We start from the raw sequence: 17,397 nt of genomic DNA, 5'->3' as shown, positions 1-17,397 counted from the left end.
GCTGGATTCACTTCTGTGTATACACTTCTAAATGGACATCACTCAACCCCACATCTGTAACCAACACCACTCCCCAAAAGGCTTCTGTCAAATGCTGTAACAGTTCAGCACTTTGCTCCACCTAATGGCCTATGCATGACCAGGATGGCTCTATTTTATTTAGGAAAGCAATGTTTCAATATTTTGGTTTCAGACATTGACAGCTTCATCCTTTGACAGTTACCTTCTTTTCTCCCTCCATCTGTGCTGCCACACATCCTCTCACGACCACAATGCTTACAGCCTGGAGAAAAGTGTTGGTTCTGGACCTCTGTTTCTGGCAGAATGATAATCTAAGAATCCAGATTAACCCTCCCATTGAAAATATATAAAATAACTTGTTTAAAATATACCAAAAAAGAAACTTAAGTGTCCTCGATTTTGAAAGAAAAAAAAAAAAAGATAAAGACTATAAAGGCCGGTGAAACCAGGTACTTTTCTGAAGGCAGTAACTAAAGTTGGCTTTTGTCTTGAGAACATTTGCGGAATCACGTGAACTTGACCTTTGGTTTCCATGACTTTGGCCAGTGTGGGAGTGGGCAGGGGAGAGAAGACAGTAGTGTCTAGGGTCTGAAGAAGTGTGAGTCTAACAGGGGACTCCTACATAAATCTTGGTCCTGAAAGTTTTATCTAAGCTGTGTAAAGATGAACAGATACAATGTTCCTTCTCCTTCACCTTCGATTTGTCAAGGAAAATTGCTTGGTCTTGAACCTTGGTACTTAGTATATAGGAAAAAACCCCATTGAGAATTTACAGCCTCAAACTGGCTCTCACATAGTCTCTTAGCTTGAAGTCACAGTGTATGAATGGTCCCAGAAAAATCAAGATGAAGATTTAGCTTAAAGTTGTCCCAAATTCATAGTGACAAAGACATCTGACAGAAGCAAATGAAAGGATAGACTTTTAGGACAGGACTCAACTAATTTACTCAGATAAATTTCCAAGGAAAATGCAAAGATCAGAGCCCCAAATCATAAAACATGCAAGGAAATAAGGTACCTTGAATTTAGGCCAGCAGAAACCACAGACCAGAGATTCAGACTTTCAAAGACTGAAAATATTAGAATTACTAGTAATTCGAATGATCTGCTAGCACCAGCCAGGAGTACTGCATGACAGCCTGATTTAGAGGTGGCCCTGAAATTAGACAGCGAGTAAGGGAAATCTTTTCAGTAGAAAGAGGGCTAGTCTAAGGTATGGATCTGTAGTAATTCATGGACAGTGACAGAGGGTTGACTGGTGGGTTGGTCAGGGTCTCAGAAAGAGCAAGATTAGTAGATTTGTAACACTGAGGTATTTGGTGAAGTTGTGTGGCTGGACCTCTCTGAAAGGGGATGGGGTGTGAATATATTTTTGTGCCATCACAGGCAGATAGATAAAACTCTCAGTAATAAGGGGGACAAAACGATCCATCTTTTCACCCACAATTAAGGGGCCATCTCTACCCTTGGATGTCTATATGTGGTCAAGGCTTGGTCAAGGAGACGGACCTATGCAGCCAAACTTTCAACAGCTTCTCTTCCGATCTGAAGCAACTGGGGTAAAAACGAGTCCTCCCAGCTCCCACCTGGGCCGGCCAGTTCCCTACAGTGAGCGAGAACATGGGGCATTAGGGCCAAAGACAGCTGTTAAGATGGTTGCTTTCACCTGAGGTGTCTGCGGCTATAAAAGGAAGCCTTCATAAGGATCCTAGAAGCTCCTTTCCCAAACACAAAGACTTGGAATTTTGATTGTGGTCATTTATACTGCCATCGAGAGGCAGGACTAACACACTGGCTGCCTTTGGGATTCCAAAAGACTTGCTGAGAAGACAGAGGGACAAATGGAAAGACCAGTGTTGGACTACTTTAAGTAGTTAAGGCTGGGCATAGGTAACCTGCAACCGGGGCACTGAAAATGGATGTAAACTTGTGGAAATAATTTGAAATTTCAAGAAAAGCACTGAGGAGTTTATCATTGGAAAATTTTGGACTTCTTTACACAGCTTTTTTTGTGTTGGGTCATGGTGGTATGTTCAGTGCATTAATCTATATGACTTAATCTATCCCTTTGAGGATGGGGTGAGTGACAACCAAGAGGAAGTCATGAACTTGGGTGAACTTCTGGAAGAGAGAGATGAGTTTTCACTGCCGGGTCAGACTTTTCATCTCCTTTATTCCTGAGCTTTATTCTCAGTTGGTTGTAGAGGGCCCTTCTGTTGCAATTTGATCTATAATACCCGATACCAAATCAGGTGAGGGTTTGTAAGAAGTGACAGTTTCCTCGTTTGAGGGCATTTGCTCTTCGACTGGAACACAGCAGGATTGATGATTTTTACATACTGCTTTTATGACTTCGTCAGCATTGCATTTTTTCCTGCAGCGCCCTGAGTTATGCCAGCATTTTTTTCCACCACGATAGGCTGAAATACAAAAGGAAATACCACTGATTTTAGGATACCGGTGCTCTCAATTCTACAAGCATGGCTGTGCACTTGACATCCCATGACAACATCACGGGTCATAATTAGAATATGGCCGCGAGGTTCCCGACTCAGGCGTGGTAAATACTGTGTTTCTGAAAGTATCTGTTCCCAAACTCATATCTGTCCATTTTTAAAAACTTTTCTGAAAGTGAGATGCATTCTTACCATAAACGAAAAGACACTTGCTAGTCAGAAGGAATTGGAACTAGTTATAAAGAAGCCACTGGGCCTGTGTGAAGCTACCCACATAAAGAAAGTTCCTCTTGTCACTGGGATTGAGTTATTTGCATTGCTCACATCCTACGTGGCTAAATTTCTTTGAATACTTTCAAAATATACATTTGAATAAGTATATAAAATATATCCTTGTACTTTAAAAAATAATAAAATGAACACCCATGCATTCTGATTAAGAAATAGAACATTATTAGAGCCTTACCATGGTCTAGGTGTTCCTAAGAAAGATGAAGGTATTAGGGCTTCTTAAACTTTGTAATTTGCATATGAATCACATAGAAGCCTGGTTAAAATGCAGATTCTGTTTCAATTGGTGGGAAAGGGTCTGAGTTTCTGCTTTTCTAACAATCCTCTAGGTACCAGTACTGCTAGTGCATGGACAACATTTTATGCAACAAGGTTTTAGTCTGTAAAAAAACCTTAATACATTCCATTTGTTTAATAGCCTACATTCTATATTTTCCAACCAAATGCAATAAAATTAGAATGAAAAATCCCATGTATCTGAAAATTAAACAATATGATAAAAAATAAGACAAATTAGAAGCGTAGAAATAATGAAATTAGAAATAATGAAATCAGAAAACATCTGGATAGACTGATTAAGAAAAAAAAAGGAAAATAGAAATGACACCATTCATGAAATGGTGAAATAAAACCAGATACAACATGTAAAAAATAACAGAAAAGAACTGTCAACAATTCTACACTAATAAAATTAATTAAAGTCTAGATGAAATAGGTAAATGCCTAAAAATATTTGAATGATAGCCTAGGAAGAAAACACAAACCTACATCAATTAATCAGTGTTTGAAAATTGAAATGTGAAAAAAACTCTTCTTCCCCAAGGCCTCAGCCCTAGATGATTTTTAACATTTTTTTATTGAGTTATAGTCATTTTACAGTGTTGTGTCAAATTCCAGTGTAGAGCACAAATTTTCAGTTATACATGAACATACATATATTCATTGTCACATTTTGTTTTTCTCTGTGAGCTACCACAAGATCCTGTATGTATTTCCCTGTGCTATACAGTATAATCTTGTTTATCTGTTCTACATTTTGAAATTCCAGTCTGTCCCTTCCCACCCCCCACCCCCTTGGCAACCACAAGTTTGTATTCTATGCCTATGAGTCTGTTCTAGATGATTTTAAAAACTGCAGTGATACGTATAACATAACATTTAGCATCTTCACCATTTCTAAGTGTATGGTTCAGTATAATTCACTTTGTTGTGTTGCCATCACCCACAGAACTCTTTTTTAATCTTGCAACAGAAACTTTGTACCCATTAAAAAAATACCTCACCCCCACCACCTTGGCAACCATCATTCTGTTTTCTGTCCTGATAAATCTGACTACTCTAAGTGCCTCATGTGAGTGGAATCATGCACTATTTGCCATTTTGTGACTGGCTCCTCCACTTAGCATTATGTCGTCAATGTTCATCCACATGCAGCATGTGTCAGAATTTCCTTCCTTTTTAAAGCTGAATAATATTCCACTGCATGTGTAGACCACAGTTTCTTTATCTCTTCATCAATCAACAGATATTTGGATTTCTTCCAGCTTTGAGCTATTGTGAATGATGCTCTTATCCTAGCTGATTTTAAAAATAAGTTCTACTAATTTCACAGAAGATCCAAATACTAATCTTACATAAAAAGTTCCAGAAAATAGCAGAGTGAGGGAAAGAAAAGCTGCCTGCATCATTTTATTTATTTATTTATTATTTAATTCTTACTTTCTATTGAAGTGTAGTCAATTTACCATGTCAGTTTCACATGTAAAGCAAAGCAATTCAGTTATACCCATACATACATATGTATATATTTCAGATTCATTTCCATAACAACTCATTACAAGAAATTGAATATAGTTCCCTGTGCTGTGCAGTAGGTCCTTGTTGTTTATCTATTTTATATAAGGTAATATGTATATACTAACCCCAAACTCCTTTTGTGAGACAACTGTAACTTTGATTCTAAAACTAGAAAACAATAGGTTCATTTTCTTTATAAATGTAGATTTTAAAAACCCTGAAGTATCAGCCAATTGAATTCAACAGTGTATTAAAATATATTATGATCAAGTAGGGTTTAACTCCAAATGCAAAATATTATCCAACATTAAAAGATCCTTCAATGAAATTTACTACCTTTATGGAATTAAGGAGATAAATAATAGAATTATATTGTTTTATGCAGAAAAATGACTTGATAAAGTTCAATGCTTGCTTATGATGAAAACCTGAGGCAAAGCAAGAATAGTAGGAATTTCCTTAATTTGGTGAAGGTTATGTAGTAAATTCTAGAACTAACATTATCTAATGGAGAAACGAATTCCCACTAAGGTCAGGAAAACAAAAAGATATTCTCTATTATTACTATTATTTGAAATAATAGTCGCATACCTGGCCAATGCTTAAAGGGGAAAAAAAAACAAAACAAAACACCAAACCAGAGTATGAGGATTGGAATGAAAGAGAGAAAATTGTCATTCATTCTAGCAGTCATGATTATAATATAAAAAAGGGACCAACAAAATATAGTTAATAGGGGTTTAGAAGTTGTGTCACATCAACCTACAAGACTCATTAGCACTTCTCTACATCAGCCACAACTAACTAGAAAATATATTAACATACACAGCAGAGCTCTGAAATACCTTGTTTTAAACTGAGAATATCTAAGACCTCTATGGTCTTAAAACTATAGCAGAAGACATGATCTTAAATGAGATGACTTAATTATATAGATTCACTTCCCTATAAATTAATCCACAAATTTAACGGAATTCAAATCAAAATCCTAGTGGGATTTTGAGGAAACTTCATTTTACATTAAAATTTATAATGAAGTATAAAAGCCATCAATTGCTAAGATTATGTTTTTAAAAAGCAAGACAAAAGCTTGCCTTTCTAGACACTGACAGCCTACCAAGCCATGGTAACACAAAAAATATAGTAGATTGTCACCAGAACAAATAGATCAATAGAACAGAATAGACAGCTTGAAATAGACCCATGCTTAAATGGGGAACCTGATACACAATAACAATTTCACCGTGAATTAATGGAGAGGCATAGATTATTTAGCATACAGTGTTGGGCAAACTGGTGAACTCCATGAGAAAAACAAAAGTGGATATACACATTCCATCTGGTGGCTTAAAGATCTAAATGTGAAAGGCAAAGTTAAAAAGTTATTAGAAGATAATGTCAGAGATTTCCTTTTAGACACAAGAATGGGAAGAATTTCTTTAACAAAATCACCAATCACAACCCACAAGGCAAAATACTGTTGAATTTGAATAGCCCGGAATTAAGTATTTCTGTTCAGTTGAAGGATATATCATGGGCAGAATTTATAGACAGGTAGATGACAGATTGGGGGACAATATTCAGGGACTAAAACTGATGAGATAATAATGTAAAATATAGATAAAGATCTCCTGCCTGTCAACGAGAAAGTATCACTTGCCCAGTAGAAACTGTGGGCAAAGGATATAAACAGGCAATTAACAGAAGTGGAAAAAGGCACAAGTTTATTCATTCAACAAATGTTGAAGGCACTGTTCAAGATACAGGGGCTACTCTCATTAGCGAAATGAGCTAAACTTTCTGCTCTTACGGGGATCTGTCTTCTCAGGAGACAGTAAATGAGACTGTAAGTAAGAGAAAAAATTGAGACCTTTTTTTACGTCAGATGTTGTTAGCATAGATGATAAGCATTCTGGAGAGCAGGAAGCAGGGAAGGGTGAGTAGGAAGTGTGTGATTAGAAGGGAAACAATAAAAGACCCCATTAAGAAGGAAGTGAGAAAGTGAGCTATGACACTAACTGGTGGGGGAAGTGTACCAGGCAGAGGAAGCAGCAAGCAAGGAGGCAGGAATTATCCCAAAGTTTCTGCAAAACCTTTAGGTTGCTATGGTGACTGCAGACAAAGTTGGGTGGAGAGAATTAGAGAAATATAATGGAAGTTGAGAGCTCCCAGGGTCTTGCAGGTCACTGAAAGCAAGCCGTTCCTATACTTTGATCCCAGTAAGAGAAATGCAAATAAAAACAGCCGTGTGATATTACTTTATACCCATCAGACAGGTAAAAATAATGCTGAGCATTGGAGGGATTATGGTGACGTGGTGACCCTGGTGCACTGCTGGTGAGAGGTACGGAGATTTCCCTGCCCCTATAAATATCACTGATTTTTATTCTTCTTTCTTAAACATAGGGATGGTCCAAGATAAAATAGGAAGACATTATGCTTCCTTCATCATCTCAACTATTCCCCCTAAGGGAATGGTGCCAAATTTATCTCTTACCAGAACACTCAGACTTAAAACCCTAGAACATGTAATATTTCCTTTGCTCCCTACATGTTCCATTTCAATGATTTATGGATTGCTCTAACAAGATCTTTCATATCTGTGTCTTTCCTAGTCTCAACACCACCACCAGAACTCAAACAGACACACTGGTCCCATGTGGATCATGTGAAATTGTCCCTGATTGTGTCTGGAATTGCACCTGGAGAATTATACTCAAAACCTCTCGAGATCTACTTATTTCTACTGGCACTGTCCTGAAAGGCGTACACAGGAGGAATTAATGGAATAAAATATTTCACACTTACCTTTTGATTTCAAAGCCATCTGATTTCAAGGAAATCTATTTTGTATAAATCCTTATCCAAATATGTAGAGATATTCATACAAGTACGTTCCTTGATGGGTTCTTAGAAAACTGGGGAATTCCCAAATGACTGCTCATAAATTATGACTTATTCCACTGTGGAATTTTACAACTTTACAAAGAATGAGGCAGATCTTTAGGTGGTGACATGAAAAGATGGTCACAAAATATTATTAAGTGAATGAAGAACACAGCATAACCACATGTATGGTATGCTTACTTTTTATATAAAAAAGGAATATATAGATTAGTTTTTATATGACTGTGTTCATATTTTGAAATGTATCTTGAGAGATTTACAACAAAGGAGAAAGCAGGGTATGCTGAATAGAAAAATTATTCAGGTCCTCCTCAGTAGCAATTTCAAAGTTCTGGTTGTGACTTTTGATATACTTATAAAAGCAGTGATTATTAAAAGCATAGACTTTTATTGGACAAGAGAGAAGGAAATTCAGCTCTATTTTTTTTTTTTTTTTTGCATAACAGCTCTGCAGATATTTTCTGACCTGTTTGCTCAATTCCAGGCTCTGAGAAAAGAGAAAAGAACTCATTTAAAGCTGTAACAGGATTTCTAGGATCAGGGAAACTTAGGAAAGTAGGCTTGGGGAATCCTTTTCAAGAGCTGGCACAAAGTGGAAAGAGAACTGAAATGAGTTAAGCTGTCATCTGGTTCCTTAGGTGGCAACTTGGAACAGAGAACCAAGGACAACTCAGATGTTGGGGTTGCCCCTGTTGATTGCGGATAACTTGTCTACCTTCAGGTCTACCCCTGCCAGGGAATGTAGTCCCAATATGGGGGCTATGGCGTTGCTCAGATTAGGGGGTACAGTGACACACTGTAATTTACATGGGCCAGAGCCTATTCTACCTCCATTTTCTCAGCTTCCCTGGGTTCTGATTACCTGGGATCACTTGTGGTAGGAACACAAGCACAGTAAAAGTCAGGAGCAGAAGTCTCATGGTCCTTGGGAAGTAGGAGGCAGTGGATCCAGGAGTCCAGAACACGTTGCGCAGTATGAATCTGAACTAGAGTTTTATTGGCCTCTCTAGGGTGGGGGCAGAGGGATGGGGCACTGAACTGGACAGATCTGTAAATGCTAACCCATGCAGAACAACAGTCTGTTGGCTGGTACATTGATCAAGCATCTGATACAGCCACTGGGAGGGCACGCAAAGGTTTTATAAGTCACGGGCTTTTAGGAAGTGTTTGGAGATATGGAGACAGAGGGTTGCTCAGAGATTGCTACTTTGCCATTCTGAGATTAAGAGGATCTGGCTGTATTTCAGACCATGTTAGATTCTGTTAGCTTACCAATACCCATGTGCTTCTGCATTTTTCAGCCTTTCTTGTAGCTAGGTTAGTGTCATGTGACTGGGCTCTGGCCAATGGGAATAAGTAGTAAAATGATGAACGTCTTCCTACCTTGGCTGTTAAGGACAATTTATATGATCATCCAGCCCTTTTCCCCCTTGGTGTGATAATCTTAGATGCCACATATTTCAGATGCTGTAATTAATGACAAGTTGGAGAATGTCTGAGTGACCTACGTTGGACTTTGTATAAGCAAAAATAAATTGCTGTTTTTAAGCCACTGAGATTTCCGGGTTTATTTGCTATTGCAATATATTCTATCATATCCTGACTATATTTTCTTTGTATCCTCTCCTTAGAACATTGTGCCTAAGATACTTTTTCATGGCTATTTGTTTCAGGCTTTAGCTTGAATGTCACATTCTCAGAAGGGATTTCTCTGAATATTCTAAAGTAGGCACTCTTACTCAGTTGTTATTTGGTCTGAGTCACTTTCTTGTTTCACCTATAATAGCAACAAAAAATTCATCATTTTTCACTTGTTTATTTTCCACTTTTTGCTGGATAGAAAGCTTCCTTGGATCAGGCAACAAACTTGGCATCTTCAATACTGTAGCCCCAGTGTCAACCACAATGTCTTTCAATATCATTGTTATTTGGAAAACATCTGTTGAATAATTAATGAAATGGACCCTATTTGGCATCAGTTTTCTTATCTATGAAGTGTGATAGTACTAGTCTCCATGTCACAGTTAAAAAAATTTTTTTTTTAGTGCTGCTATGTTTTGAGTAGTGATTTATTCTTAGAGCTCAAATTTAACTGTTGTTCAATTTCCCAAAAGGGAAATAGAGCTCCTGATACTTTAACATTTGAAGCTTAGAAAGAATCATATCTGCAGGGAACTTATAATTATTAACAAAAACTGGTTGGATGAGGGCTACTCAGTGAGGAACTTTCTGCAAGACTGTGGCCAGTACAGCAGGGCTTAACCTCACTTGCTGCTAAAAGCCCTTCTTTTTATTTGGGACAAGATTTTCTTACAGGTTCCCATAATGTGAGATCATTACATATTCAAACCATGAAGGGGAGCTCAAGGCTTCTCATCTTGCTGAGTCTCCAAGAAGATGGAGATGTGCAGAGATCAAAACCAATACAGAGTCCTTGAGGACTCCGAAGTGGCCCTTGGGAATGGACCTCTTGTAGGTTTTGGTGGGGGGGGGGAAGGGGGACAAGATAAGTGGGTTTATTTATTTATTTTTGATGGTGGTACTGGGGATTGAACCCAGGACCTCATGCATACTAAGCACACACTCTACCACTGAGCCATAACCCACTCTGAGAATGGGCCTCTTAATGGAGGCCACAAAAAGGTATCAAATGAACCTGATCTTGAGCTCTCTCCTCCCTTTGGTGTTTATGCTGGAACATTTATTTGAGGTTTCTGGGTTTTTTTTTTTTTTCCTTTTCTGGGGCCTCCTCCCCTAACACAAATATGTTTAGGAAGACAAGTATTATCACACAGGGTTCAGCTACTTTCTACACAGGCCCTCGGATTGCCAAATATGGTCGGAGCTTGGGTCAAGAAAATAAGCCCCTGGAGCCTGCAAATCAACAAAGTTATCTTTGTTGTTTAGTCTTTAAGCAAAGGAGACACAAGGATTCCTCAGGGCACACTTCTGGCCCGGCCACTTTCTAGGGCAGGGCATCAGACAGAAGTTTGTTGGTTTATTATTTTTTTATTTAGACAAGTGTTTTATTTTTTAATTGAAATTTATTGGACACATAACATTGTGTAAATTTAAGGTATGGGACAGGTTGAGCTGATACATTTATATATTGTATCAAACATATATGATTGCCATTGCAATGATAGCACCTCTATCATGTCACATAATTATCATTTCTTTTTTGTAGTGAAGACAACTATGATCTAGTCTTTTACCAAGTTCATTGAGGTTTTGGTCTGAATGTCCCTGATGATTAGTGATGTCCACTTTTTCATGTACAGGTTATTATTATTATTATTATTTTTTTTTTGCTACTGAATTTTATGAGTTCCTTATATATTTTGGATGTTAACCCCTTATGATTTGCAAATATTTTTTCCCATTCCATTGGTGGCCTTTTCATTTTGTTGGTAGTTTCTTTGGCAGTGCTAAAGCTTTTTAGTTTGATGTAGTCCCACTTGTTTATTTTTGCTTTTGTTGTGTGGGCTTTTGGTGTCATATTTGAAAAATCATTGCCAAGACCAATGTCAAGAAGCTTTTCCCCTATGAGTTTAACTGTTTCAGCTCTTAAATTTAAGTCGTTAATCCATTTGAGTTTGTTTTTGTGAGTGATGTAAGATAGGGGCCCAATTTCATTCTTCTGCATGTGGTTATCCAGTTTTCCCAACACCATTTGTTGAAGAGACTATTCTTTCCCCATTGAGTATTCTTGGCTCCCTTGTGGAATATTAACTGACCATACATGAGGGAGTCTATTTCTGGGCTCTATATTCTATTCTATTAGCCTAAGTTACACAGAGGTTTACAACCAAAGGTGAGTTAGTAATAAACAGGATGCATTTATCTGAGGCTCTTAATTTACAAAAAAACTCTTACTGTCCTGGTAGCTGTTGCAAAAAAAAAAAAAAAAAAAAAATCAAGGAACTACTTATGTTGAACCAGAAAGCAAATATAAAACAGGGAATTTCCCTTAAGCTTGCCAAACTCTGTTTGGGAAGGCAGAGGCCCAAATGGAGAGAATAATGCCTCTGACTTGGAATACTATCAAAGCAGATGCAGAAGAAATGGAATGTGTTTTTCTTGGGTGAAGTAATTTGATACTTGATGTTTCAAAAAAAATTCTTTGAGTATACTTTCATGGGAAAGTTTCTGGATTTCCTTATAACTATTTAATTTGTTTACCATTGTCTTGTTTAGAATTATATACTGATGGGGGTGGGACACCATGGTATTTTCAGTGCTTTGGGCACCTCAAGGTCTTAATCCAGCCTTTTGAGGACGGAAATGAGTGACAGCGAAGAGTTTTTCATGTGCTTTAATGGACCCATGGAAAAGAGACTGAAGTTAACAGTCCCTGGCCTAAGAAGTCCTCCAAATTTTCGGCTTCACTCTAAATTCTTGCTGGTTCTATGATGACTCCTGGTACATGCTCCAAATGCAAAGTTCCTTTCAAATTATTATTAAAAGTTTGAGATTTCCTGATAGGTGCTTGGAGTGGTCCATGGTGCTGAGAATCTGTCTTCCTTGGAACACAGCAATAGTCACCATTTCTACATGGCTTTTTAATCTGTTCACCAGATTTGCAGTCTTGCCTGCAGTGTCCTTTCAAGATCCAGCAAGATTTTCGGCCCCTGCAGACTGAAAAGAGTAAAGAAAGGCAATTATCTCAAGACATTGAGGCTCATAGTCATAACAATTAGAGTGGCCATATCTGTAATCTTCACAATAACCTCGTGCTCCTTAAGGGAGGTTGTGTAAGCAAAGCAAGGTTCAGTACACACTATATTTCTAAGCATCTTATTATCAATGTCAAAGCAACTTGCTAGCTAGCAGGAACTGATGTTATTAAGTAAGAAGTTGTATCGTTATATGAAATTAACTGAGCAGAGTGGGCTAATTTAATTCCACCCGTAGAATCTAAAAAATCATACTAAACAGAAACAGATTCACAGACATATAAAACAAACTTATGGTTACCAAAGGGGAAATAGAAAGTGGGAGGGATAAATTAGGAGTAGGGGATTAACAGACGCAAACTAGTACACATAAAATAGATAAGCAACAAAAATTTACTGTAAAGCACAGGGAATTATACTCAATATCTAGTAATAACCTATAATGAAAGAGAATCAGAATAAAAGAATATATATGCATATATATGTGTAGCCAAATCACTTTGCTGTATACCTGAAAATAATACAATATTGTAAATCAATTATACTTCAATTTTAAGAAGTCTGTGTCTTTTAGACAACATGTTGTTTGATCTTTCTTTCTCATTTGAGAGCCTAAGCCTTTATTTAATCCATTGATATTTATTGTAATTAAATTATATTTGGGCTTATTTCTCCTATCTTATTTTACATTTTCCACTTATTGCGGTTTTTTTCTTATTTGCTATTTTTAATTAGAATAAATAAGGGTATTTTTTTCAAATGGTTTAAAATGTATTTATTTTATTTTTACTCTTATGCTATCAGCAATAACATAAAGCCCATGTCCATGACACCTATCTTTATTGATTTTGAAACATCTATAATTATATCTTAGACCTTATCAAGGCAAGCACCTCAGCAGTGCTCTCACATTCCTTGACTTTTTCTCCACTGAGACTTGGTCATCCCCTTTCTAATCACGCAGATTATCTAAAATTTATGGAAATTATGGGATACATTTTCTTTGTCTATCCCTCCCATTCAGTCTACTTTTCTTTTTAGGTCAACTACAAAATTACAAATTAATTGATAATTCTTACCTCTCATTGCTAACATCCTTCTGGGATTTACTTCTCTTTTTATTTGAGTTCTTTCACCAACACTGTTTTCAAAGTGTGTCTTTGTGTGGCAAACATTCTGAGGCCCTCAGATGATGCTTGAGAATATTTTTGTTCTACTCCCACATTTAAATAACAGTGTAAATGGATATAAGATTCTAGGTTTAGGGTTCCTTTCCTTCACTATTAAATTATTTATTTTCCTTTCAGTGTTACAATTGAGAACTTGCCACAACCCTGATTTTTCCGGGTTTATGTAAAGAGTGGTCATTTGGGTTTTCTTAAGCTCTTTTGCCCTGGAAGGCAAGTGATTTCTTCTGGCTATGTCTGATCCAAAGGAGACATAGAGAAAGTGCTTAAGAAAAACAAAATTATAAATTTACTCTATCTAGAAAGTTGACCTCTAGGAACTTACAGAGAAATTTCTGTCCAAGTAAGTAAAAACATATGTGCAAGAAATCAGCTGCAGCTTTGTTTGTCTTATCAAATATCTGGAAAGAGCACATTTTACCTTCAATAGGGGTTAGATGTAGAAAGTATGATCTGTCCATATGATGGACTAGTATGTGACTTCTAGAAGCAACGAGGCCAATTTTTCTGTGCTGACGAGGAAGATGTTTATCATATATTGTTGCAGAAAAAATTTTAGAGCAATACGTAGCCATTTCTTTTGGTTAAAAAAAGCATAGGTACCTTCATATTTATAAATGCGTAGAAAGGTTTCAAACATCAGAGAGATGAAGGGAATGGTACCTTGTCTAAAAAATTATTCAGGCCTTCATAAACAGTAGTTTCAAAGTTTTGGCCACGTGTTTGTGTAATCTTACAAATCATGAAGAAAATCACAGACTTCAGTAGCTGGAAAGGAGCAGGAAGGACATGTGCTCCCTTCCACATGACTGCTCTGTAGATACCATCACCCCAGACTATGGGAACAGGGATTTCATATGAAGGGATAATAAGACCTAATGTCTAAGATATGCTTCAGGACTCCTGATCTGGTAAAGACTAGAAAGACAGCTGAAGTCAGACAGCTGCTTAGTTAGGTCCTCGGGACATAGATTGGGGCAAAGTACCAAAGGCAATTTTACACGCTGAGATTACACCTGAGTATTGAAGGGTGTCTTTTTCAGAAGACATCCTGCTCTACTCAGCTCTAGAGATCCTGGCCAGATATCCGTTTCTATATGGGACCTCTGGTTTATCCTGGGAAGAGAATATTCTGATAAGATCAAGAACATTTCAGGAGCCCTTAAAAACCCTATCTGAATGGACAGAAAGATATTAAACTTTCATGGGCAGTTCCCTGTCCCAGCTCTCTTTTCCTTCTTCCCTGGTTCCGGTTACCTGGCAACATCTGGAACAGGATCAAAAATACAGTAAGGGTCAGGAGCAAGAATTTCATGGTGTTTGAGAAGGCTGTGGCAGGTCCAAGAGTCCAGAACATTCTGCAATGGAGCTTGGGACTCAGATTTTTATTTGCCTCCATGGGGCGGGGTTCAGGGGGCTGGATCACTGATAATGAAACAAGGAGAAGTACAAAGAAACATTTATCCTTTGGCCAGTAGCATTACAACACAGAGCCTTAATTCTAGGTCCTCTGAGGGGAGGCAGAAGAATAGAAGAGAAGGTTAAAATATCATGGAAGTATATAAAGAGAGGATCCACACACCAGGAAGTCTTCCTGGCCCCCAGCCCACCCGACTCACGGGAGTGGGATAATCCTGTTCACAGACCCTCCCCCTCTATCCAGGTCCTCTTTACACAGCATTAAACCAACTGAAAACACACTGTGGGCAGAAGCTGCCCATCTCTACTGTTTCCAGGATCAACGGCTTAAATTAAGAGGAATCCAGAAAACAACAGTTTAATGAAGTGAATAAACACATTTTAAATACAACACGTAACATCCTCCTACAGTTAGGATCTTGGGAATCAAGTAAGTCAGAATTCCTCATTTCATAGATGGAACATTGAGGTCAAGAGAGAAGAGTTGGGGAGAGGACTCTTATTAACAGGGCCTGATGTAATCAGAAATTCCCTATTCCCAGGATAGATGAAGTGTAGTACTGGGGATACTGCTTGTGTCGTGGGTATCCTGGGAAAGAGCACAGTAACTTCTCTGAACACTTTGACATAAGGCGCTGACTCTGCACCCAGCTGACGTACTGGATCCAGGTTAGTCTTGTCTCTCTTAGGCCTCATTTTTGCCCATATCAGCCCTTGCAGGAACAAGTCATTTAACTTTATGCCAACATGCTTGCTTGGCCACAGAAGTACTAATAAATCTTCCGAGGAATTGTCTAATATCCCTGTTCTGGATGTTTCCAGGTGGTTTATTTCTTTTGGTCATTTTTGTTTCAGTGGTTTATTTCTGGTCTTAATGGACCATGGTGAGAAACTGGGTCCTATTATTTTTTAACTTTGGGAATGTAGTTGTAATTTCTTATTGCTAATTTTTTTTTGTATAATCTGGGACAATGTCCCCTATTAAATTAAGCTTTTGCAATTTTAATCAATTTCCAATATTCTTATTAAATTTCTGTTTACATGAACTATGAAATCCTCAGATAATTGTATTAAAATCTTCCAAGTGTGATTAAGCATTTAATCAAATTCTTTTTATTTTAGACTCTACATTACAAATTAATTTTGTTGCTCTATTTTTATGGTGTGTCAGTTCTTACGACTTTCACAGCTTCTCTATAGATTGGAACCATTTCATTTTCATACTATTTTACTTTGTCTTGCCCTTGAATTCCTCTTTATTTTGGGGACTAACATAGAAATTGTACTCTGGCTGTGAAGCTGATTCAGAATTTGCACCTCCTTCAACAGTCTATAAAAATATTTTATTATTATTGTTATTTATTATTATAATATATTATATTATATTTCCAATTTCCAGAATTGTAGATGAAAAGTCTGATGTTAGTTTGATCCTCTTTCCTTTGTTGGAATCTTATATCTTTTACTTGGAAGCTTCTAATAATGTCTTTCTATCCTGGGAAGGCAGATTTTTTTGTTCTGCCAGTTTATGTCTAGATGCGTGCTTTCTCTCATGGATATGCCTGGGACTTGGTGAGCATTTTCAACGTAAAAATTCTTATTTTTTTTTCAGTTTTGAGAAGTTTCTAATCATAATTTCTATATATTCCCCTTCTAATTCTTGATCTCATAATCTGGAGAAGTACTTAACCCTCTTGGAGTGTGTAGCAAGTCTTTTCATGAAAGCAGGAGGAAGGTGCAGGAAGAATTCCCCCTGCTAACAATTTTCATTTCATTGTATTTTGTTTTGCATTGTGAAATATCCCTTCCACTTCATCATATAGATCAGCAGTTTAGTACCTGTTGTAACCATCCTTTATTTATTTACTCAGTATTTGAGTTCTAGAAGGTATCTTTTTTGTGCTCCATTTTTATTTCCTTGAAAGTCTTCATTACGTCAAAAAATTAAAATTTCATGTGACTTTTCTATTAATTTCACTTCAAAGAGAATGTAGTAGGAGTAAATTGTTTTTGTCTGCACAGCGTGTCCCTTTGGGGAACTGCTTCCCTTGGTGGACCTGCTAATCACAGAACCATAACCCCCTAATTGTTGCTGAGGGCAAATGAGCTACAATGGGTGAACTGGTTTTCTGCTTGGAATTAGGATCTCAAGCAAAGAGAACACTGAGACTGAAGGTCACATGTACTCACCCTAGAGGGACTGGGATGCAAAACGTGGCCTCCCCTGCTCTGGAGAGGGGGATGTGATGCAGGTAATTTGAAACGGTTCTTCTTACCCTTTCACTGCATCAAATTTCGTAATTTTTGTACTTCCTTACATTCTGGCACTACGTGTAAGATGCTTCAGGCTCATCTTATATACTTCCTTTCCAAGTCCCAGAATCAGTCATTTCCCTGAGGAGGCATGGTTTCTTTTATGGAGAATAATACTGAAGCCAAGGTTTGGGCACTAGATGTTTCTATTGCTGAAGAGGTGTCATTTAAGCCCTCTCAGCTAGTAGAGCAAAGAAATATATGTAAGTATGTTAATGTTGTTTCACACATGCAAAGAACCAGGAAAATGTGACCTATTCTCAAGGGGAAAGACAATCAACTGATGTCAACCATAAATAACCTAAATGTTGAAATTCTCAGGCAAGTACT

The 17,397-nt window shown here is 37.4% G+C and overlaps 1 protein-coding gene across 1 annotated transcript; it reads right to left on the bottom strand.

Annotated features, from left to right (window-relative positions):
* Positions 1-11,827: 11,827 nt before the first annotated feature.
* LOC116657799 (beta-defensin 118-like) lies at positions 11,828-14,900 on the bottom strand. Its single transcript, XM_032461176.1, has 2 exons — positions 14,593-14,900; positions 11,828-12,110 (listed from the first exon to the last, which is right to left on the bottom strand). The coding sequence occupies exons 1-2, from the start codon at positions 14,732-14,734 to the stop codon at positions 11,863-11,865; spliced, it is 390 nt and encodes a 129-aa protein (XP_032317067.1). The 5' UTR covers positions 14,735-14,900; the 3' UTR covers positions 11,828-11,862.
* Between the last annotated feature and the right edge of the window lie 2,497 nt (positions 14,901-17,397).

This window comes from Camelus ferus, chromosome 19, assembly GCF_009834535.1.
Source record: "Camelus ferus isolate YT-003-E chromosome 19, BCGSAC_Cfer_1.0, whole genome shotgun sequence".
Classification (NCBI taxonomy): Eukaryota; Metazoa; Chordata; class Mammalia; order Artiodactyla; family Camelidae; genus Camelus; species Camelus ferus.
Note: the sequence above shows the minus strand (reverse complement) of the source record. Positions and strands in the feature narration are given on the sequence as shown.

What these genes read in the sequence shown, in the direction of transcription:
- LOC116657799 (XM_032461176.1), bottom strand. Translation starts at nt 14,734, where the DNA reads ATGGAGGCAAATAAAAATCTGAGTCCCAAGCTCCATTGCAGAATGTTC. An exon ending in CCTGTTCCAGATGTTGCCAG is followed by an intron (nt 12,111 to 14,592) that starts GTAACCGGAACC and finishes TACTCTTTTCAG; the next exon opens with TCTGCAGGGGCCGAAAATCT.